A 23170-nucleotide genomic window follows, 5' to 3' on the forward strand; every position below is an offset into this window, starting at 1 on the left:
GAGCCACAGCCACCCCCCGCCTCTGCAGGAGACCCTCCAACACTAGCAGGTAGGTCTGGTTCAGTCTCCCCTGGGGTCACTGCTCCTTCCCCTGGGTCCCGATGCGCACACTACTTTGTTTGTGCCCTCCAAGAGTGGAGTCTGTTTCCCCCAGTCCTGTTGAAGTCCTGCAATCAAATCCCGCTAGCCTTCAAAGTCTGATTCTCTAGGAATTCCTCCTCCCGTTGCTGGACCCCCAGGTTGGGAAGCCTGACGTGGGGCTCAGAACCTTCACTCCAGTGGGTGGACTTCTGTGGTATAAGTGTTCTCCAGTCTGTGAGTCACCCACCCAGCAGTTATGGGATTTGATTTTACTGTGATTGTGCCCCTCCTGCCGTCTCATTGTGGCTTCTGCTTTGTCTTTGGATGTGGGGTATCTTTTTTGGTGAGTTCCAGTGTCCTCCTGTCGATGATTGTCCAGCAGCTAGTTGTGATTCTGGTGTTCTCGCAAGAGAGAGTGAGAGCACGTCCTTCTACTCCGCCATCTTGGTTCAGGGCTGCATATTATTTCTTAATAATAAATATTGTAACAAACAAGGAGTCTGTTTGAATAAGACATTTTAATTACATCTGGAAAGTGTCAACATGTACAAATTTAGTTACAAGACACTTTTACTGCCATCTGTCAAAATTGTAGTAAGCACACATGTCCTATCTTGGAAATAAAACAACCTATAAAAATTTTTTTTTCGAAATAAGGAATGTCTATGTTGTGAGTAGCACTCCCTTTGATGTGACAACTTGGAACACTTGTAAAAGCAACCCTGAATGACTCTTTTTTATTCTTGTGCTGTTTCTAGCTCCTAAATCTATCATAAATCTGTTCCTTTTTCCACGTCCATTTTCACTGTCGCTATTTTCGTTCATGTCCTTGTTTCTAGCTTGGACGATTGCAGTAGCCTCTCGGTGGTCCTGCAGCCTGACTCCATTTCCTCCACGTGCCCAAGCTGCTCTCATCACTCTGACTGCCTGTGGCATTTGCCACTCTCCCTCTGCCTGAGTGTCCTTCCCAGGGAAATTTCTACCTGCCCTTCAAGACTGCGGGGAAGGCTTAAGCTCCCCTGTGTAGCTTCTGCCTCTACTGTGCCTGCTGATCTCCTCCATTAAAGTCCCTGGCACAGTAAAGGGCTGGTTTATGGGTTTGTTGAGAAGTTTGCTTCCCACTCGGTTGTTTCTCCCTCTTGCGGAGTTGACAGCCTTCCTCTTTGCTCCCATGGCCTCCTGAACACGCTTCCATGGCAGCGCATGTGCACTTTTCATATCCACAGCTTTAGTCTCTCTTCCCGTCATTTGATTGAGCTCCTTGAGCCAGGGATGTGTCTGGAGAGTCTTTGAACCTCTGTGTCTGATACAGTGTTGGGTCCTGGTAGCTTCCTCCTTGTTCGCATAACTTGTGCCTTCCAGGAGGAAGTACACATGTTACATATGTACTTTCTGGAAATCCAGTCCCTCTCCCTCCCGCCCCCTTTGAGAGTCTCGGAGGGGAAGGGGAAAGTGGGGTGTCTTACCTGCAGAGTCCTTGTAAGAGCCACCTGGGGAGGGCTTTTGCTGCCCTTGTCATTACCCACACAGCCACTAGGGGGCAGGAAAGCCCCATCCTTCCCCAGGTCCGGGCCTAACCAGAATCAGCCGCCTTCCCCACAGAAGTCCGTTCTCCAAAAGCTGATGTGCTGAGGGTCATTTTGCAAAATCGTTGACTCAGCGAATCATCACCTGCTGACTCATCGAAGAGTTACCTGAGGCTTTGGTTTTATTCAAAGTGCTCCCCAAAGCTTCATATTTCATCTAAGAAAGAGGGAGCTTTTCTTGATCTCAGTTTACTGTGTTCTCTGTTTTGGGGATATGGTATCCCGCCAGGCCTGTGACCCTGGCTTCACCTGACCTCCACTTCTGGGAGTGACACAGCTGGGATGACTGACTGGCCATGTGGCTTCTGTCTGATGGCTGTTTTTTTAAATTAATTAATATTAATTAATTTTTTTTGGCTGTGTTGGGTCTTCGTTTCTGTGCGAGGGCTTTCTCCAGTTGTGGTGAGCGGGGGCCACTCTTCATCGCGGTGCGCGGGCCTCTCACTATCGCGGCCTCTCTTGTTGCGGAGCACAGGCTCCAGACGTGCAGGCTCAGTAGTTGTGGCTCACGGGCCTAGTTGCTCCGCGGCACGTGGGATCTTCCTGGACCAGGTCTCGAACCCGTGTTCCCTGAATCGGCAGGCAGATTCTCAACCACTGCGCCACCCCGGGAAGCCCCTGTCTGATGGTTTTGATGTGTTGATCTTATGTGAATTGATCTAGTGCCCCAGGGAGGGTGGGGAATTCTTCCTGGACCTGGTCCTCCTTACTAAGAGGGTGGGGGCATGGGAGACCTCTTTTGGTTTCCCCTCCAAGGTGTAGCCGTGTCACCCCAGCCCTTGGTAGCGGTGGCAGCAGACTGAACTTGAAGACCAGAGGGGAGGGGGACCCCAGGAGACACGGCAGCCCCTCAAAGCCCAGTCCAGCCCCCACTGCTCCTCCTTCCATGGGGTCTCTGGAAGGCTCAGCCCCACGTCAGACCATTCATAGACCCAGCCTGGAGTGACAGTGTGAGCTCAAGGGCCTCTGCACCGTGATTGAAAGTCCTCTCGCACGGAGGACATTAAGCTAAGTGAAAAAAGCCAGTCACGTAGGACAAATACTGTCTGATTCCAGTCACAGGAAGTATCTAAATCATAGACACAGAAAGTAGACGGTGGTTACCAGGGGCTGGGGAGGGGGGAGCAGTATTGGCATCTAACGGGGCCGGAGCTCCAGGCTGTGGGATGGAATCGTTCTGGAACTCTCTCGGCACGATGTCGAGAAGGCACCTGAAGCTGCTGAGCCGTACCTTTAAAGACGGCTCAGATGGGCAATGTTACATGTGTGGTTGTCTTTTTTTTAGCGCAATAAAATAAAATAAAGTTTTTTTCTGTGTTTCACTTCCTTCTCTAGAAGGAAGCTTTGAACGCTTACGGCTCACAATAGGGTTTCGTTTTATGAACTCTTGGAAAGCATCAACGTTCTAGCATTTCAAATGTTTGTCTAGCTCCGGGAAAGAACACTTTCTCCTGGGAAGCAGCGTTTGTCCGAGGCCCCGAATTTATCCGGAGGGGGCGTTCGGGGAGAGACCTCTGGAAGGCAGGAGAGGAGCTGTTACAGGAAGCTGTACGGGCTGCTGCAGGGCAGACGGAGGGCGAGGAGTTGGTGGGAGAAGGTAAACTATGTCTTTCGGTTTTCACCCCAATCTCGGGAAAGGGCAGGGCTGAGCGGTGAAGGCTGGGACCTGCTGGGGCAGAAACACCTGCTCCGGGCTCCGGGCCCTCCCCCCACCGCCAGCTCGCGCAAAGCCTTGAAAGGCCCCCGATTGTTTTCCGCACGGCCGCCTGTGTCGGCACAGCGATCCTTCTCGAGGGACACTTCCGAAGCTCGGCTGGGGCTCAGCCCGGGTCCCCTCAACCCCAGCGGAGCCTCCGCCCTCCACCTCCCACCAGCCTTTGACCGCGCCGGGTAGATGGGCGCGGTCCCTTCCTGGCTCCGACGGCCGTGACCCAGACGTTCTCACCCTGTGATCTGTCATCACTTCTGAATTCCCCTCCGACTGCATTGGACACCTATTTCTAAAAACTTCTTCCTCCTCAGAAACACTGTGTCAGGAAGATCCTGACCCTGCGAAGCTGGTCCAGACCCTGCTTTCCTCTCCCCGCGCCGCTGCTCCATCCTCTGAGGGGATAGAGTAGCCGCTTCGCCCAGCCGAGCGACGCAGAGACGGAGGCACGCGGAACCTGGAGGTTCTGAGACTGTGACAGCTCAGGGGACAGGACCGAGGTACGTGTGTGCGTGGTGGCGGTTTCTGTGCTGGACACGTGAACATGAGGATGGGAAAGGCGGCCGACGCAGGGAGGGGAGACAGCCACCTGGAAGGCTTGATTTCAGGGGCTCTGGGGTGTTCTTCCCGCCCCTTCGCAGGTCTCCCCAGCCTGGGGGGGGGGACACAGAGGTCACCCCCCTCCCCGGGGAGTCGTGTCTGTGCGCAGCCTTCCTAGGAAGAGGCGGGTCTGGGAGGGGGCTGCTCGCCCCACCCAGGGCTGAGATGAAGGCCTGGAAGAAAAAGGGGGGTAGGTCCGCTCCTCCGGCATCCCCTGACTTCACGACTGTGACACAAAGCAAACTCCCCCCCTCACCCCGGGGAAGTCAGCAGCAGCTGCCTGCCTCCTTGAGCAGAAGCGGGCAGGGAAGCTGGCCGTTTGGACACTGATTTTCCACATTCACTCTCGCGATATTTCCCAACCCTTGCACAATCAGGATTCCATTAACTGATCATTGAAAGTGGTCAGTGTTTGCCAAAAACACTCTTTCTGATTTCATCTAAATTTAAGCCTCCTGGGCTTTCACCCATGAACTCTCTTCCTTCCTCCTGCCGGGCTGGGACTGAGTTCTCTCCAGGCCGGGCTCCGGAAGCTTCTCTGACCACCTTTTTCTGTGCACCTGAACTGCCCCTGACGTGGGACGAATCCCTACATCACTGGAAGCTTTGTTTGGGTGCCTGAAGCCTCGTCCCCCTTGGGCTCTATCCTGGGAAGAAGGTGGAGGCTGCCTTAGAGTCTCACAAGAGTTCTGGAGAAAGCTTTCTTTCTTTCATTTTTTGAAGTTTTTAAAAAATTCTTGAATTTTATTTTATTTATTTTTTTATACAGCAGGTTCTTATTAGTTACCTATTTTATACGTATTAGTGTATATATGTCAATCCCAATCTCCCAATTCATCCCACCACCACACCCTTCCCCGCTTTGTGTCCATACATTCGTTCTCTACATCTGTGTCTCTATTTCTGCCCTGCAAACCGGTTCATCTGTACCATTTTTCTAGATTCCACATATATGCGTTAATATACGATATTTGTTTTTCTCTTTCTGACTTACTTCACTCTGGATGACAGTCTCTAGGTCCATCCACGTCTCTACAAATGACCCAATTTCATTCCTTTTTATGGCTGAGTAATATTCCATTGTATATATGTACCACATCTTCTTTATCCGTTCGTCTGTCGATGGGCATTTAGGTTGCATCCATGACCTGGCTATTGAAAATAGTGCTTCAATGAACATTGGGGTGCATGTCTTTTTGAATTATGGTCTTCTCTGTGTATATGCCCAGTAGTGGGATTGCTATGTCATATGGTAATTCTTTTTTTTTTCTTTTTTTTGCGGTACGCGGGCCTCTCACTGCTGTGGCCTTTCCCGTCGCGGAGCACAGGCTCCGGACGCGCAGTCTCAGCGGCCATGGCTCACGGGCCCAGCCGCTCCACGGCATGTGGGATCTTCCCGGACCGGGGCACAAACCCGTGTCCCCTGCATCAGCAGGCGGACTCTCAACCACTGTGCCACGAGGGAAGCCCAGAAGGTACTTTCTTGTTGTTCCTCTATCCACTCTGTTTGTGAGTTGAACATTGTTGTGTTGCTTTTTGTCCCAACAGAACCAGTGGAAACCTGTGTCAGGAGAGAGAGCCAGAGCCAGACTGCTCCATGTCGGAACTGAGGCTTCTTCTTTTAGGGAAACATGGCGCAGGGAAAAGTGCCACAGGAAACACCATTCTGGGCAAAGCTGTGTTCAAGTCCAGGTTCAGTGAGCAGATGGTGACTAAAACGTGCCAGAGAGAGAGTGGGGCCACGCAGGGGAGGGAGGTTGTGGTCATCGACACCCCTGACCTTTTCTCCTCAATAGCTTGTGCCAATGACAAGGGAGGCTACATTGAACGCTGCCTGGAGCTCTCAGCTCCCAGCCTCGACGCCTTGCTTCTGGTAATTCCCATCGGCTGTTATAAGGAGGAGGACAGAGAAACAATCAAGGGCATCCAGAAGGTGTTTGGAGCTAAAGCCAGGAAGCACGTCATTATAATCTTTACTTGGAAGGACGATTTGATGGATGGCTTGCTGGAAGATTACATTGAAAGTGACGAGTCTGTTAGGGACTTGGTTCAAAACTGTGGCGGCCGATACTGCGCTTTCAACAACAAGGCAAGTGAGAATGAGCGGGACGCCCAGGTGAAGGACCTCCTCTGCAAGGTCCAGTGTTTGGTGGATGAGAACCAAGGACCATACTGGGTGAACTTCAGAAATGAAGACAGTGGATTCCAGGTGAGGATTCTTGTGAAGGTCTCCAAGGGTCTCTGTTGTTAGAGCTAGCGGGATAAAGGCACAAATAAGTGAAATGTTGCAGAAGCTCTGTTTAAAGGGATATTTATCTGTAAACTGGAAAGATGAGGCTACTTTGAGTATTATGCTTTATTGGCAAATTAATGGATATATTTAAGAGCTTATCTGACTTTACCCCTCATAGTATCAGACACATAAATGACTCATTAGACCCTCTCTTCCCTTGGCTTCAGTAAAACTATCCTCTTCTTGTTTCTTCGTCCTCACTTGCTACTCCAGAGAGTGCTGAGTCCTCCTCTAATGACCCGACAGCTGGCATCTTCAGGGCTTTGTTCTCGCCCTTCCTCCCTTCTCTATACTTGTGTCCTCAGGTGATTCCACATTTTTACAGCTTTGAGCTTCATCTGTTGCGAACAGTTTCCAAATTAGTAACTCCAGTCCAGGTCTTTCCTCTTGAGTTCTGACTCCTTTGTCCATCCAATTGCTATCTGACATCGCTCTCTTAAAGAATCTCAGGGTTAACACGTCCAGACTTTTGTTTTTCCCTCTTGAATCTCTGAGACTTCAGTTTTCCTCTCAGCTCTGTCAATGGCTGTCCTGCCCATCATGCTGTTCAAACCTAAGCCCAGATGTCAGTTTTGATACCACGGCCAGCTTGCATCTGACTTCCAGGAGATCATCGTCTTGTGTGATTAAGGCACCTGGAATCCGCCTGCTTCTCTCTGTCTCCACTACCACCATCTGGTCCAGGGCAACCTCTTTTCTTGCCTGTACTATTTTACACATATTTGCATAACAATCTCCCCCTCACTTATTCTTGTGCCTTACCCTCCCCACCCCCATCCATTTCACACACGATAGCCAGATTGATATTTTAGTTGATTTTAAAACTTCTGATTTCATGCCAATTTAAATGTTGGGAGTGAGGCTTCCCCAGGCAGGTGAAGGGGATGTTAATTATGTGTTTAGCTCTTCATCCTTCATTGTCTCCATTTGCCCATGTGGATGGGGAACGTTCCAAATTTTACTGGATCTCACGTTTGAAGAAGCTTCATCTCTATTCTGGGGGTGCAGTAAGGGAAGAAGACATTGGAGATACATGGGGAGCTTGATTTCCAATCTCCTCCCTTCCCCTGTCCCTCAAATGCACCGCACGTCCATCATTTGACTAGTTTCTTCTTCCAGGGAGTCCAGAAGCTTTTCTTAAGCGTCTGGATTTTCTCCAGGAATAGCAGGAACTCTGGGAGACACTGGAAAGAATTACTGTTACTATTGGCGGCTGCGGAGAAGTAAAGTTAGAAAGTGCTTCAGGAACAATGCCTGGGTTAGATGGCATTTGTGGGGCTCCTCTGAGTGAGAACAAAACCCACCTTCTTACTCCTGGGAAATCCGTTGCAGCAGCAGCGGGGTCTCAAGGTCAGCTTCATCATGGACAGGACTACACGTGCCAGCAGCGACCATGACCATGACCATGACCATGACGTTCATTTGACCACATCCTAATCATCGAATTACTCTGAATTATATACTCGTGTCTCCGTTCCTTTACTTTGTGAAAAGCTGAGATTTTAGGTCTGTGTGCATCATATTCCTCTTTATTTTCTTTCTAGGATTGTGTGAATGAAGTTACGTCTCAGAGGGAGGACCGTCCACATGGTAAGATAATTCTTAAAAAACTGTGAAGCTCGTATCTGTATTCTTTTGAATGCATCATGCATCAAAATGAAGTGGAAAAATTATCTAGATAAGTCAGAACAAAAATGCACCCTGGAGCCCTGGCTCAGGTTGGTGCCCACAGTCTGTCTCCCAGGGAACTGCTAACACCTGTGAGCAGGTGCGGCACCCGTGCGGGTGTCCCCGGCCTTCCCTGAAATGTTACAGAGCTGGGCTTGTCCCTTGCAGCTTCTTTCCTGACTCAGCCTCTTCTCCCCAGCCTGGGACCCAGCACTACCCAATTTTGGACTCCTACCGGGAGGCAGAAATCACTTCTTCATGGATAACACTAAACAGAATAACACCTGCAGAATTCAGTGATGGAGCTCAGTATCTGTGTGATGACTGCCGTTAATGGTGTATCATGCACACTGCACACGTCAATAGACTTAGATCTACCTTGTTCTGTTCGGTGGACGTAACGTGGTCCATGGTACGCGCATACGTGACAGATTCACCCATCTCTTTGTTGTTGGACTTTCGGGTTATTTCCGGGCCAGCTCTGTGCAAGAACTGAATATTTCGTAGTGAATAAGGTAGATGAGATCTCTGTCCTTGTAGGACTTCCCAAAATAATAATTAAAATTTTAATGATAATTATTGCAACTGACATTATATGCTGGGATATATATATATATACATATAGAGAATATAAATTATTCAATCCTAGTAGCATATAATATATAATCCCCATAACCTCACAATATAGCCCTTAATAACAATCCTATAAAGACGGTGTTATTTTCGTTTTACAGTTGAGTAAATTTAGCCAGAAACACGTGAACTTAGACAGCAGTAGGGAGTTAAAATTCTGTGGATGCCCGTCAGCCAAGACCCCCAGGAATATTCCTGTTACTGAACAAAACTGGGTGGAATGACTTGTGGCAGTGAGGGAACATAGCACATCATGGGGACCAAGGAGCATCTCAGAATGAGGGTGTTGGCGAAGACTTTTTATAGGATGTGGGCTTGTGTGAAGTGATTTGGGGGGAAGTAGAAACCCTCCCAAGGCAGCATAACACGGACATGGTGTCACTAGCATTTCAGCTGCTTTCTTTAAATGCTGTGTTCTTTCCCCTTCCCAGACTTGGGGCTCAGACGCTGAGTATCATCCGCTCTGATAGCGCCCTGGGTGATACAGACTCGGTGACTATCCTCGTAACTGTGGGCTCTGCCATGTGCCCAGTGGGTCTGGTATTGACTTGGGATCATGGGAGAGGTGGTGGGGACAGTGTACGTGTGGAGAGACAGTTTTGTGCTGCAGGTTATTACAGTAATTTACTGAGGTATAATTTACATTGAGTGAGATGCACAAATCTTACGTGTACAACTCAAGGGTTGTTTACGTATCTACACATATGTGACGTCATCTAGATAAAGATAGGGGGCATTTCCATCACCTTAGAAGTTCTTACTGTCCCTCTCCAAAGGGAACGGCTCTCCAGGCTGCTATCAGCATGGATTAATTTTGTGTGTTCTTCAACCTCAGATAGTGACCTCATTGTAGCATGTGGTTTTGTGTCTGGGTCCTTTCACTTAGCATGTTTTGGCGATCCATCCAGGCTGCATGTCAGTACATCACTTTTTTGTTAACTTGCCGAGTTGTGTTCTATTTTATGAACATACCCCTGAGATGCATTTTTTTATTTAAGTTTTAAAAAATTGAATTATTATTTTTTTATTTGGATTGGCCGCCCTTCACGGCATGTGGGACTCCCGGTTCCCTGACCAGGGATCGAACCCGTGCCCCCCTGCAGTGGAAGCACAGAGTCCCAACCACTGGACCACCGGGGAAGCCCCCCACTACGATGCATTTTAAACTCATTCTCCCCAGTTCTGCCTTAGCCCATGAGCTTCACACCCCAGTAGTTAACTTCTGCAGCAAAATAAGAGAGATCCTGACGCTCATGACCAGTGAAGGCCAAGTTCAACATTTTCATGTTCCTGGGAAATCTGAAGCCCTTTACACCTCTCTTAAGTTGTTCATGGCCCTTTTCATGGCTTTCACTTTGATGGGTAGCTTCTGACTGGGTCTAGAGTTCTACTGGTTCAGAGGACCACTGCCATTCTCTATAAAATCTGACAAGAGATTTCTAAAATCTCAAAAGAGATATATGAGAAATCCTAAAACCCATCCACATCTCTGTATTCAAGTGTAAGAAGAGACTCTGAATCTGTCCTTTTGTCCCAGGGCCAGGGGCGGAGCATTACCAGGCTACAGGATGTGAGCCGAACCACGAGCTGTCAGCACTGAAGGTCCTGCTCGTGGGGAAGCGTGGTGTGGGAAAAAGCACAGCCGGAAACAGCCTTCTGGGGAGGCGGGTCTTTGAGACCCAATACAGCGAAAAGCCAGTAACCCAGAGGTGTAAGTCCGAGAGCAGAACCTGGAGAGGGAGGAAAGTTTTGATCATTGACACTCCAGACCTCTCATCTGCAAAGGATGTTGAACAAGACCTTTGGAACAACACCTTTCCAGGTCCCCATGCCTTCCTGCTGGTGACCCCACTGGGCTCTTTCAATGAGAGAGATCTCATGGTGCTGAGTACCATCCACAGAATTTTTGGAGATAAAGTCACTCAGTACATGATTGTTCTCCTCACCAGGAAGGAAGATCTAGGGAATCAGGATCTAGATACGTTCTTAAAAACCAGAGCTGAAAGTCTCTACAAGCTCATCGAGGAATGCAAAAACCGATGCAGCATCTTCAACTATAGAGCAACGGGAGAACAGGAACAGTGCCAGGTGGACGAGCTCCTGCAAAACATTGTGAGCGTGGTGCAGCAGCATGGGGGCAAGCCGTGCACCTTCAGGGGGAAAGGTAAACGCTGTCTAGAAAACCTTTTCTGCATACTTAAAAATAGATATAAATGTGCAGGAACTTTGTTTTCTGAAGGGCATCGCGGAGGCCCAAAGGACAGGTCTCTTCTGTTAGCCGACTCTTTCTCCTTTCTGTCTCAAATTTTACTAAATGTATGTACCTGTGCGTGCACTGTCCTGACCTGGTCTATAATCTTCTCCTGACTTTTCTCCCATCTCTTCAACTGGGTGGTGAGCATCTTGAGGGAAGGAGTTGGCCTTTTCCGGTCTCTTGTCTTCCCCACAGCGTATCTGTTGCCCGGGGCTTAGCGCTCAGTGGTGGTGCTGAGACAGTCCTGGTTCCTTGGTTTTACCCTTCCCTTCTTCCTCCCCTTCCCCCACCCCCTGCCTCTTCCTTTCCTCCCTGCCCTCCGCCTTTCTTGACCTCTTTGTTTACTCTCTTGGTTCTTTACTCTTCCCTCTGTTGGAGAAGGGGGGCTGTTTTGACCGGACAAGGACAGGGAGCCTGAATCCTCATGATGGTCATGCCCCACATGGCACTAGGTGGGCTTTATTAGTCCAGCCACACTGCCTTACCTACGGCTTAAGCAGAAGCCCCCTTGTAGTCCACTCAGTGCTACAAATTCTATTGACCTGAGCTGAGATTCTTCCCATTCTACTCATCCCGTTCTCTTCTGCTTCAAAGATCCTCACCTGGGAAGAACATCAGACCAAAAGGGGCGTATCTGTTTGTTGTGCCCTTTCACATTCTTAATGGGGAGCCGGGTGCTGGGCAGCCTCCTAAAAGCACAGACATGTGGGAAAGTCGGGAGGGGCTGTGTGGAGGAAGCACGATTTGAAACAGGCTTTGGAGAATGGGTAGAGTTTGCATGGCTGAGTACAGCGCTCCAGAGAGTACACTAGCAACTGGAAGCAAGGAGGCAGAACTGAGCGTCTACTTGTGAGAGGACAAAGGGGCGTGGTCTTGATGGAGATGAGGGCTCACACCTCTGGATGTGGGATGGGGAGTTTAGACCAGATTGCAGAGGGGGTGAGAACCACACTGTCCGAGGGCATGGAAGAGGGACTTAATCTATTTTTAAATCCTGTATGTTTAACTATGAGATTGTGGGTTCAGGATAAGCAATTGAGTAATTTCTCCCAGAAGGAAGAACGTGGGATGGGCTTTCCTCTCTCTTCCTTTTGAGGCAGGTATCAGTAACTTGGTAAAAACTCACAATCGAGAACTGTGAGACCTGAACGGAAGAGAGAGATCACAGTACAAGTGCAAAGTCATAAGGAAAACCCCAGTAATACAAATTGCAAGATCTTTCTGCATCTATCATCTCATTTATAGGGAATTTTTTTTTTTTTTTTTTTTTTTTTGCGGTACGCGGGCCTCTCACCGTTGTGGCCTCTCCCGTTGCGGAGCACAGGCTCCGGACGCGCAGGCTCAGCGGCCATGGCTCACGGGCCCAGCCGCTCCGTGGCACGTGGGATCCTCCCGGACCGGGGCACGAACCCGCGTCCCCTGCATCGGCAGGCGGACTCTCAACCACTGCGCCACCAGGGAAGCCCCAGACTGTGTAATTGTGACAGGCTGTGCCAGTGCTTGGGGGTGGAACTTTCTGAGCGTCCTCTGCTGTAATTAACGGCAGTAGTCTTGAGATGAAAGTTGTAGCCAGATCAGCCCATGGTCACGAATCTTTCCTGCTTTCTCTTCTGCAGAGAACCTGCGCATTATCCTCGTGGGGAGGAGCGGAACTGGGAAGAGTGCCAGTGGGAACACCATCCTCGGGAGGCCGGAGTTCCTATCTCAGCTGGGAGCACAGATGGTCACCAAGACATGCCAGAGCGGCTGGAGGGTGTGGGATGGGCAGGATGTTGTGGTTGTGGACACTCCCCTGCCCTGCCTGGTGTCTGGAGCTGAAGGGGATCCATCCCAGGTCGATGAGGAGGTCAAACGCTGTTTGTCCTACTATAAAGAAGGGAGTACGGTTCTGGTCCTGGTATTACAGCTAGGACGGATCACGCGAGAGGACAAAAAGGCAGTGGCGGAATTAAAGACCATCTTTGGAGAGGAAGTTATGAAATACACGATTGTGCTGTTTACCCGGAAGGAAGACTTAGGGACTGGGAAGCTTGAAGATTATGTCAAAAACACAGATAACAGATATCTTAGGGACATAACTGAAAAATGTAAGGGGAGATATTGTGCTTTTAATAACAGAGAAACTGGCCAAGCCAGGGAAGAGCAGGCAAGAGAGCTTTTGTCAGAGGTTACTAACCTGATAAAGTGCCGTGGAGAGCATGAATATCGCCATCCATGGGGGAATGTAGGCAAAACAATGAAAAATTTTCAGCCCCTAAAATTACTGAATAATTTTAAAAGTACATTACTATAAAATTACTAAATAACTTAAAGGGTAAGTTAGTGTAGGAAGCCCCACATTACTAAATAATTTAAAAGGTAAGTTGCTATAGCAAGCTGAAATGCCTGAGGTCTCTTTAAGTTAGAGATACCCTCAGGCTACAAGCATGGCGGGCGGTGGGGGGTGGGGGTGGGGGTGGGGGTGGGGGGGGTGGGGGGCAATGGTAGGACTGGTGGGATGGGAAGAGGGTCCATGACTTTGAGGGCTTGAGAGGTGAATGCACATCGCACTGTGGTGCTTCAGCTCTTTGTAGGTAAATAAATTGTCAGGCTGGGGCTGGTAGTAGGGGATAATAAAGGAGAAAGAAAAAATAAGGTGGGAAAATCTGAGCAAGGGCTTCAGAGATTAATTAGGCTGATATTAAGGATCAGAATCAAGTCACAAGAATCACTTCATCTGTGTAGACAGATCAGAGTCAGGACAGACACTGGGACTGAGGCCAAGGCCAGCCTGGGGTCAGAATACAGAGAGTCACACAAGAACCAGAGGATTTAGATACATGAAGGTAAGACAATGTCCAGTCAACTCCTGGGTGTGGCAGAATGGAGAAGCTGGACTCCTGTGGGCCTCTCTGATGCCCAGCACTGCTTGCCAGGTGCCCTGAGCTCTCCATCTCCACCGCGGCAGCACTCAGGGCCTTCCTTTCTTCACATGATGGCTACTCCTTACTTCTTTCCCCAGTCCAAGCTGGAATGGAAAGTGGGACCTAGTCTACCTTCCTTTGCTGTCCCTGAGGAAATGAACAGGAGTCTGTGAAGTATCAAAAGATTTTATTGCCAATCATTCACAGTGAAATAGACTAGAACAAAAATTAGAAGCATGGTAAAATTGCCAAGATTAGACGATCTTGCAAAAATTTAAAATTCTAAGTAAAATTCTAGATTTCCTCTAGAAAAAGTTATTGAGAACTCCTTTATACTTCTCTCTCTCTTTCCCTTTCTTTTTCCCTCTCTACCCCACCCTCCTTGTCCCTGAGGCTTAGGAATTAGGTTAAAACTCAAAGAGGGGCTTCCCTGGTGGTGCAGTGGTTGGGAGTCTGCCTGCCGATGCAGGGGACACGGGTTCGTGCCCCAGCCCGGGAGGATCCCACATGCCGCAGGGCGGCTGGGCCCGTGAACCATGGCCGCTGGGCCTGCGTGTCTGGAGCCTGTGCTCCGCAACGGGAGAGGCCGCAACAGTGAGAGGCCCGCGTACCGCTAAAAAAAAAAACCAAAAAATCTCCAAGAGGTCAAATAATAATGGCTTAAACACATTAGGGGTTTATAGTGTCTTACATTAAGAAGTCCAGGAGTAGGCAGTCTGAGACCAGTGTGGCATCAACGTTCCAGCTTCCTTCTGCCTTTCTGCCCCCACCCATCGGCATGCAGCCTCCATACTTAAGGTTGCTTCTTACGGTTCCAAGATGGTGGTGTCCTACTCACGGCTAAGCAGGTTATATTGAGAGCTGCCTGGTGTGGGTGACATGTGAGAACTATGGAGTCTTCTCCCAGTTAGATGTAAGGTCAGATGTTTTCAATATTAACCGCTTTACACATGTTTTGAGGACATGATCTATGTCATCATCTGCTTTTTAAAAATTTCAAAGTATCAGGTTACCTCAAGATTAACCCATTTATAAGAGCATGGACTGTCACCATTAATACTTTTGTACTCTGCATAACCCTTAATATGACAGATTCTGGTAAGTGTGTGTAAATATATTCAGTTGAGTGAAATAATAAAGATGAATTATATTATGAATTCACCTCCTCCTTCTGATTTCTATTTTTCTGACTTGGGGGAAGAGCATGCTTCCATGGAGAGGAAATGAAAATGTTTAAATCCCTTGACTCTGGTGAAGTTTTTGCATCTTTGATGCCTGAAGACCTTTAAACTGGGTGACAGTCACTTCACTAGGCCTCTGCCAGTTCAGGAATCTTCTACTCTGAGCATGTCATTACAGCAAGGACAAACAGATGTAACCAGTGTTGGAGCCAGGTACCTGGGAAGAATGAAGTCTAGAAGACATTCTGTGCCTCTTCCCAGAGCTTCCCTTCAGCTTGAAGGCAGGAACAAATCCCAGAGTGCTACCCATGATTGAGCAGGTGACACTGGACCTGCATGAGGTGGGGAATGTGTGGGCTGAGCAATGTGATGTACATTGCCAGAGGAGAGAAGAAAGAGGCAGGAAGAATATTTGAAGAAATAATGGCTGTGAACTTCCAAAATTTGATGAAAACCATTAATGTACACATCTAAGAAACTCAATGAACTTTAAGTAGGATAAATTCAAAATTCAAAGAGACCCACACCCATTATAATCAAACTACAAAAGACAAAGAATCTTAAAAACAGCAAGAGAGAAGTGACTCATAACATACAAGGGATCCTCAACAAGATTAACATCTGATTTCTCATCAGAAACCATAGAAGCCAGTGGTCCATAGGATGGTATATTCAAAATGCTGAAAGAAAAGACTATCAATCCCACATTCTTTATCTAGCAAAACTGTTCTTCAAAAATTAAGAAGAAATTTAAAACATCCCCAGATAAAGAGAAGTGGAAAGAATTTATTACTTGCAGAGCTACACTACAATATAAGATCCTGAGAAAAAAGAACAAAGCTGGAGGTATCACGTTTCCTGACTTCAGACTATACTGCAAAGCCGCAGTAACCAAAACAGTATGGTACTGGCACAAAAACAGACACATAGATCAATGGAACAGATGAGAGGGCCAAAAAATAAACCTACGCTCATATGGTCAATTAATCCACAACAAAAGAGGCAAGAATATCCAATGGGGAAAAAGCAGTCTCTTCAATAAGTGGCATTGGGAAAACTGGACAGTTACATGTAAAAGAATGAAATTAGAACATTTTCTCAAACTGTATACAAAAACAAACTGAAAATGGATGAAGTGTCTAAATGTAGTACAGGAAACCATAAAAATTGTAGAAGAAAACATAGGCAGGACACTCTGACATAGTCTTAGTAATATTTTTTTGGATCTGTCTCCTCAGGCAAGGGAAACAAAGCAAAAATAAACGAACGGGGCCTAATTAAACTTAAAAACTTTTGCACAGCTAAGGAAACCATCGACAAAACAAAAAGACAACTTACTTAATGGGAGAAGATATTTGTAAATGATGTGCTTGATAAGGGGTTATTACTCAAAATACATAAAGAAAACATACAAGTCAATATAGAAAAAAAACCCATGGGCTTCCCTGGTGGCGCAGTGGTTGAGAGTCTGCCTGCCGATGCAGGGGACACGGGTCCGTGCCCCGGTCCGGGAAGATCCCACATGCCGCGGAGCGGCTGGGCCCGTGAGCCATGGCCGCTGAGCCTGTGCGTCCCAGGCCTGTGCTCCGCAAGGGGAGAGGCCACAACAGTGAGAGGCCCGCGTACAGCAAAAAAAAAAAAAAAACCTTACTCCTCATCCTTCCCACATTATATTGAAAGGTTGGAAAAATCAATTGAACAAACATTGAAACATTTCCCGTGTATTCAGAATATTAAATAAACTAAGATGAACATCAAATGTGGGCCAAAGAATATTTGAGGTACTCCATGAGGTTTAACAAGAAGATATATTTGTACTTATTTCTGGTATCCAACTTGTTTTCTATGAATATTTAAAAGACTCAATTCTAAATCTTCTAGCTCCTGGAGAAGGTCTGTCTCTTTTTGAATTTTCTCCAACTGTTTTTTTTTGTTTGTTTTTTTCTGTTTGCTGCCTGTTGTTTCAAGTTGTTTGATTGCTTTTGAGACAGGCTGGGACCTGAGACCTTCTGCTGGGACCTGAGACCCTTTGCTACAATGCTGCAAACATTGCACCTGGACACACCTCTCCTCAAGCTACAAAATACAAACAAACTATATAGGACTAAAAATAACTGCGTGCATGCCCAGTTGGGGCAAATTCTGGACCCAAAGGATACAAAGAGACCAAAAAAAGAACAAAACACCAAAAAACCCACAACTGCCACTTTTGAAGAGTCTGGAGCAAAAACAGGGTGTTGGGAGCAAAAGCAGGCCACTGTGCATGCCCCCTGCACTCAACGCCACCAGAGGGGTGGGCAAAACATCTAAGCCACCCCTCTGGCCCGACCCCCAGACACATTCCTACCCTCACCCCACTTAAGAAACAAGCTTGCCCCCCTTCGGGGAGCGAGCAAGCAAGGGAACCTGCTGTCTGTTCCCCCCCTCCCCCCTGCTGCAGCAGGGGCCCCGATAAAGCCTTGCCTGAATTTCTCTTCCGGCCTCTGGTCAATTTCTATTGACTGGGGAAGGTCAAGAACCCTGGTCGGTAACACTTTCAGTTTCTTCTCCAGGTTCCTGCTTTTTCCCCCTCTATCTCAGGGTCTCACGATGTTGACTGAGAGAAGATATTTTGCGAGGTGCTTCCTGTTTTGCAGCTTTCGGCCTCATTCTTCTTTATTTTGTAGGGGCTGTTTATGATAATGGCTCGTTATTTTGCCTTTGTGGTTTCATATTCTGGGGTGGTTTCTCATGCAGCTTGAGAAGAGTACTTGTTTGTTTCTTAGAGCTGAATTTCTAAAAGTCATTCCAAGCTCTTCACTGGGTACTTCACTTAGAACTGCTTTGTAAATTACTCATTCCACTGGAAATACTAAGAAAATGTTTGCTAAGAAAGCGGCTGTATTTCTGCATTTGATTACAGGTTGTGCCTATGCAAAGCAAAGCTGGTAGAAGGCAGTTACATTGTGCCCCTCCTCATCTGCAGAGTCTGTAAAGTACAGGCCACTGGTTTGAAAATATCTTTCTTTACACCCCGCACCTCCCTTTGTCTCCTTGATTTCCAAACCCATCTAGTACTAATGGCTGTATGAAAGCTTTCACTAGACTGCATTACAAAACCGGTTCCAAAGTGAGATTTACAATCACATAGCAAGTGGCAACAAGCACATTTTTGCTTTGACAAGAGTTTGGCTAGAAGGTCAAACTCATGAATGGGGTCATGTTTTGGTAGTTGCTTTACTGCACTTGCTTCATTTGTGGCAGTGTAGAAGGATGTTTGTTATCCACAGTTGGAAACTGTTGTTTTGTCAACATCTGTGCTAGCTATTAGCAGCACAGCAGTAGTTTTACATTCTATAGCTCTGAATTTTTATTGGCTGTAGACACTTTTGTGGCTAAAGTTTCATGATATCCACCAAAGTCAGGTGCAGATTTACTCTAATAAAATAAGGCGTACCCTTATTTTCGGGAACATACATCCGATTGTACGGTTGAGGTCCTGGGGATAATACAAAAGCATTGATCTTTTTTGCCAACTAAATTTATATGTAATATATAATCTAATATGGTCATAATTTATTTATAACATTTCCAACGTTTTATTATCTTTCAAGAATCTGTGGATTGACAGGAGCTGGTTCTGCTCCATGTGACGTTGGCTGGAGTTGCAGTTATCTGGGATCTCAATGGAGCTGCAATGTACAAGAGGCATCACTCACATGGCTGGTCAGTGATGCCTGGGATGTTACCCTTCGGCCCACATGTGTGTGGTCTTTCATACAGTTTGAGCTTCTCATAGCATGGCAGCTGGGTTCTGAGAGGGACTGTTCAAAGAACAGCTTTCCAAGAACCCCCTAGTCTTTTCAGAGAGAATTGCTTGCACCTCAGTTTCCAAAGGAGAGAAATACGTATTTAAATTCCACTCCCTGGGAAGAGTATTCACTCCTTCTCATAGAATGAGGAGTAATTTAGGGGGAAGAACTTGGGGGAAAGCCTGACATCCACTGATCCAGACATTGGACTAGTGTTTTGAAACCGTGTACAGAAGTCCTTGTCTTTTGAAGCAAAATGCTGACTCAAGAGTGAATGATTGGGAAATGTGAAGACGTAGAGACAATAGCTGTTGGGCTGGGGAACTGGTAACAATTTAGACTATAATGCTGCCACATTGCAGAATCACGGAACTCCCAGTTCCCCGAAAGACATAGATAAAGTCCTGACACACATCCCTAAGTTGTTTGTACAGGAAGCTGACCCACCAGGTGAAAACTGCTGACCACAAGCACATGGACCCCAGACTGGTTGGAACCAGAAGGTTGACGATGCTTGAAACTTCACCTTGATGCCAACCAATCCGAGAATTGTCCATGAGCCGATCACACCTGCTCCTTGAACACTATAACTCCTCACTACCCCCTCCAGGGTGGGTCACACAGTCTTGAGGGCATTAGCCCACTGTGGCCCCCTTTGCCTGGCAAAGCAATAAAAGCTACTCTTTTCTACGTCACCCAAAACCCTGTCTCCGCGTTTCTATTCGGCACGGGTGAACAGAGGCTGAGTTTCGGCAACAGTTTCTTTGCCTCAGATCAGGAAGCAGGCTCCACATCCCCTCTCTTGTGTTCCTGGGTCCCCCTGTGCCCATGTGCAGTCTGCTTGGTGCTCCCTGTTTCCATGCTCTAAGTTGACCAGAAAAGATCTGTTTCTGGCAGACTCAGGTTAGTCTCTCCTCCTCAGGTTTACTCTTCTGAGTCTCACATGGTCTGGATGTTTGTTAGACCAGCTCTGGACCAGCCCTCTCCCATTCAGGGAGGTGGTTTGCGAAATGCCATTATGACCGTTGATTCCTGCTGCACTTCTTCACCCCAGCACTAGGGGGCTCTGTGCTTTGGATGAAAAGGTGATAGTTGGCCCAGTTGACTCGTCTTTTTTTTTTTTCCAAATCCAAAATGTATTGATTTAATATATTCATCACAAGGCCTCAACCAGAGACTTAAAATTAAAAAGCAGAGGGCTTCCCTGGTGGCGCAGTGGTTGAGAGTCCGCCTGCCGATGCAGGGGACACGGGTTCGTGCCCCGGTCTGGGAAGATCCCACATGCCGCGGAGCGGCTGGGCCCGTGAGCCATGGCCGCTGACCTGCGCATCCGCAGCCTGTGCTCCGCAACGGGAGAGGCCACAACAGTGAGAGGCCCGCATACCGCACAAAAAAAAAAAAAAAAAGCAGAAACAATGAATTGGGAGTTGGGATTGACATATATACACTAATATGTATAAAATAGATAACTAATGAGAACCTGCTGTATAAAAAATAAATAAAATTCAAAAAAAATCATCTCAAAAGACAGCAAAACAACAAAAACAAACAAACAAAAAACAGAAACAAAACAAAGATGACACTGTTACCAACCCAGGTCCTTGGACACTTTAATTAATAGAAACTGATAAGAAGCCAGGTGAGAAACTCAGGCAAAGTTTTATTGGGACTCGTGCTACAGCAGGAGGGAGTGTGAACAAGAAACAGGTGGCCTTGCTCACTCTCCGAGGAAGGCATGCTGGTCCCTTAAGTGTGGTGAGGGTAGAGGCAGATCAGTGGGTCGGGCTGGAGGGGTGGCTTAGGTGGTCTGCCCTCCCCCTTGGTGATGCTGTGTGCAGGGATCATGCCAGTACCCTACTCAGAAGTGTATCGTATTGTTCATAATTGCCCCGACTTCGACTGCACATGCGTGCAGTTATTTTTACTTCCTTATAGTTTCTTGGTATGCTGTTGCTGCAGTAGCTGTTTGTCCAGGGCCAAGTGCAAGCACTTTGGTAAAGCGTCCCAGGTCCCAACCTATCCTCAACAGCACAGTTTCAGATACATAGTCCTATACAGAAATCAAGGAAAGGACAGACCATCTAAGGAAAATATCAAAAAGACAATACAAGGAGAGCAGCCAGACAGCTGGGTCAGGGTTCTTGGCTGGAGACCTGCTTTGAGTAGGTTTCTTGCAGGTATTTTTTAAAGGCTGTGGGGTTTTTCCAGAGGTTGCCAGCATATGTTCAAAGGGCTATAGGTGTCGGGTTCTCCTAGCAGGCTCTGCATGGAGAGCAGAATGGTCCTGACGTCGTACAGGATGGACCACTTGTCCTTCAGGATGTTCAGACAGATGTTACCCTGTGTGTCCCCGATGGGGTGGTAGCAGGGTTTGAGGACCGTCACTGTGGTGGACACATAACCCCTGGGAAACTCCAGGGAGAGCATATACCTCAGGTCTTCATATACTGGCCAGCTGTGCCATGGATGGTCCCCACCCATTTGAAAAAGTTGTCTGCTTCAGGGAAGGTAGAAATTCCTCTGTCAGATCAGACATTCTGAGGGTCATCAGCTCCTGCCATAGCCTCTTGCCTCTGGAGGCCCAGGCAGTGCTGCTAGGAAGACAGGAGCTGCAGGGCTGCGGTGCCAGTTCTTTGTATGCATGGCTGTGAGTCAAAGCTGTGGAGGGAAGAAGGGGCTCATTGACGCTCTGAATCTAAACAGTAACATCTGGAATGTGAATAGTAGTTCAAATTTTATTAACACGCTTACTATTTTGTCTTTCTAAGCACGTGAATGTGGGTAAAGTCTGTCTGAGGCACCCATCTGTCCTTAGGGAAGTAAGATATGTTTAGTTACAAGAGAAAAGCAAAGAGAAAAATCAAGGTAACATTCAGATTCAAATATTTTAAAAAATGGTTTTGCACAAAGCCAACGGCATTGCAAGCTAAGGTTTTTCTAAGGCTGTCAGGGGTCATGTTTGGTGGCCTAGGCACTGCAAGAACTTATCAAAATATTTCAGTTTCATTTGTCTTCCTCAAAATGTGCTCTGGGGCTTCCCTGGTGGCGCAGTGGTTGAGAGTCCGCCTGCCGATGCAGGGGACACGGGTCCGTGCCCCGGTCCGGGAGGATCCCACATGCCGCGGAGCGGCTGGGCCCGTGAGCCATGGCCGCTGAGCCTGCGCGTCCGGAGCCTGTGCTCCGCAACGGGAGAGGTCACAACAGTGAGAGACCCGCGTACCGCAAAAAAAAAAAAGTGCTCTGATTTCAACTGTTTACATTATAATATGTTCCTTTCTTAAAAAAATGAATGAACTAAGGAATTAATCCAGCTACCAACTACTTAATTCCTTCCAGTACAAAAATCTTTTAATGATTTCTAGGGCTTCTGATGTTTGTGTTAGACTTAAGGTTTTAATGGGTGATAGTTTCTGAAAAATCCATGTTTTTTTCTTACATCTGTGAGTTAAAATAAAACAGATAGTAAAAGTCTTGAGGTTCAATCTGAGAATCAAATTCCGTATGAATAATCTTATGTAGGTATAATAATAACCTCTGGTTATTGGGGCAGCCTGCTCTCATACCTAAAGTTCTAGAGGTCTGCACAACCTTGTTCTTATAGTTAACAATATCGTACTATACCCTGAAAAATCTGTTAAGAGGGTGTATGTCATGTTACGTGTTTTTTACCATAATAAAAAATTATGGAAAAGCATATATTAAGAGATTTGGGTTCTACCTTGTCCACCTGATTCTCCCACAGTTCTCTAAAATTAATCACTTTATTTCTTCTGTATACTTACACTGTTTCTTTCTGCAAATATAAGCATATCTGAGTATATGTTCTTAATTTATTCTCCTTTTTAAACGTAAAAAGTGGTGTACTATTTTTACAGCTCCACATCTTGTTCTTTTCATGTAACAATATGTCATGGAGATCTTCCCATATCAGTATCTAGAGTGCTTGCTTATTCATTTTATACAGCTGCATAGTAGTCTTTTGTGTAGTTATGCAGGGGGTTATTTTTTCACATGTCTCAGTCGATGGCCCTTTGGGGATTGTTCCAACCTTTGCTATTTGAAATAATATTGCATTCTTTGCTATATTTCCCTACACACGTGTTATGCAGTTTTGTATTTTCACTAATGAAGTACGAAGGCACCTGTTTGTCTCATACTTTTGAGTTTTGAAAACCAAATAGGAGAGAAATCACATCGAAGAACTGTTTGCTATGCCCTTCTTTCCATGTGAGTGGCATTAAGCCTATTCTCATATGTTTAATATATTTGTTTTTCTGTTGATTCTCTTTATATTGTTTTGTCCATTTTTACAATGGGTTGTTGGTTTTTTATTTTTCAATTTCCTAGGAACTCTGCATGTTAGAGAGGCTAGACATTTGCCTATTAGATGAGTTACAAATACTATTTTCTAGCTTGTCATTCAAATTTTACTTTAAAAAATGTTCCTTTTAACGTTTTAAATTTATTTATTC

General features: G+C 46.8%; 1 protein-coding gene and 1 pseudogene across 1 annotated transcript; one reads left to right on the forward strand and one right to left on the reverse strand.

Moving 5' to 3' along the window:
• Positions 1 to 17: 17 nt before the first annotated feature.
• GIMAP8 (GTPase, IMAP family member 8) lies at positions 18 to 13197 on the forward strand. Its single transcript, XM_060021097.1, has 7 exons — positions 18 to 49; positions 3097 to 3264; positions 3690 to 3875; positions 5524 to 6184; positions 7813 to 7858; positions 10107 to 10733; positions 12440 to 13197. The coding sequence occupies exons 4-7, from the start codon at positions 5573 to 5575 to the stop codon at positions 13114 to 13116; spliced, it is 1962 nt and encodes a 653-aa protein (XP_059877080.1). The 5' UTR covers positions 18 to 49; positions 3097 to 3264; positions 3690 to 3875; positions 5524 to 5572; the 3' UTR covers positions 13117 to 13197.
• Positions 13198 to 20830: 7633 nt separating this feature from the next.
• Positions 20831 to 21246, reverse strand: LOC132430812 (ubiquitin-conjugating enzyme E2 C pseudogene; annotated as a pseudogene).
• Positions 21247 to 23170: the final 1924 nt, after the last annotated feature.

This window comes from Delphinus delphis, chromosome 9 (assembly GCF_949987515.2).
Source record: "Delphinus delphis chromosome 9, mDelDel1.2, whole genome shotgun sequence".
In the NCBI taxonomy this organism is placed as follows: domain Eukaryota; kingdom Metazoa; phylum Chordata; class Mammalia; order Artiodactyla; family Delphinidae; genus Delphinus; species Delphinus delphis.

Excerpts from the sequence above, each read along its gene's own strand:
- GIMAP8 (XM_060021097.1), top strand. The coding sequence starts at position 5,573 with ATGTCGGAACTGAGGCTTCTTCTTTTAGGGAAACATGGCGCAGGGAAA. Across the intron at positions 6,185-7,812 it reads ATGAAGACAGTGGATTCCAG|GATTGTGTGAATGAAGTTAC; the intron begins GTGAGGATTCTT and ends TTTTCTTTCTAG. Across the intron at positions 7,859-10,106 it reads GAGGGAGGACCGTCCACATG|GGCCAGGGGCGGAGCATTAC; the intron begins GTAAGATAATTC and ends CTTTTGTCCCAG.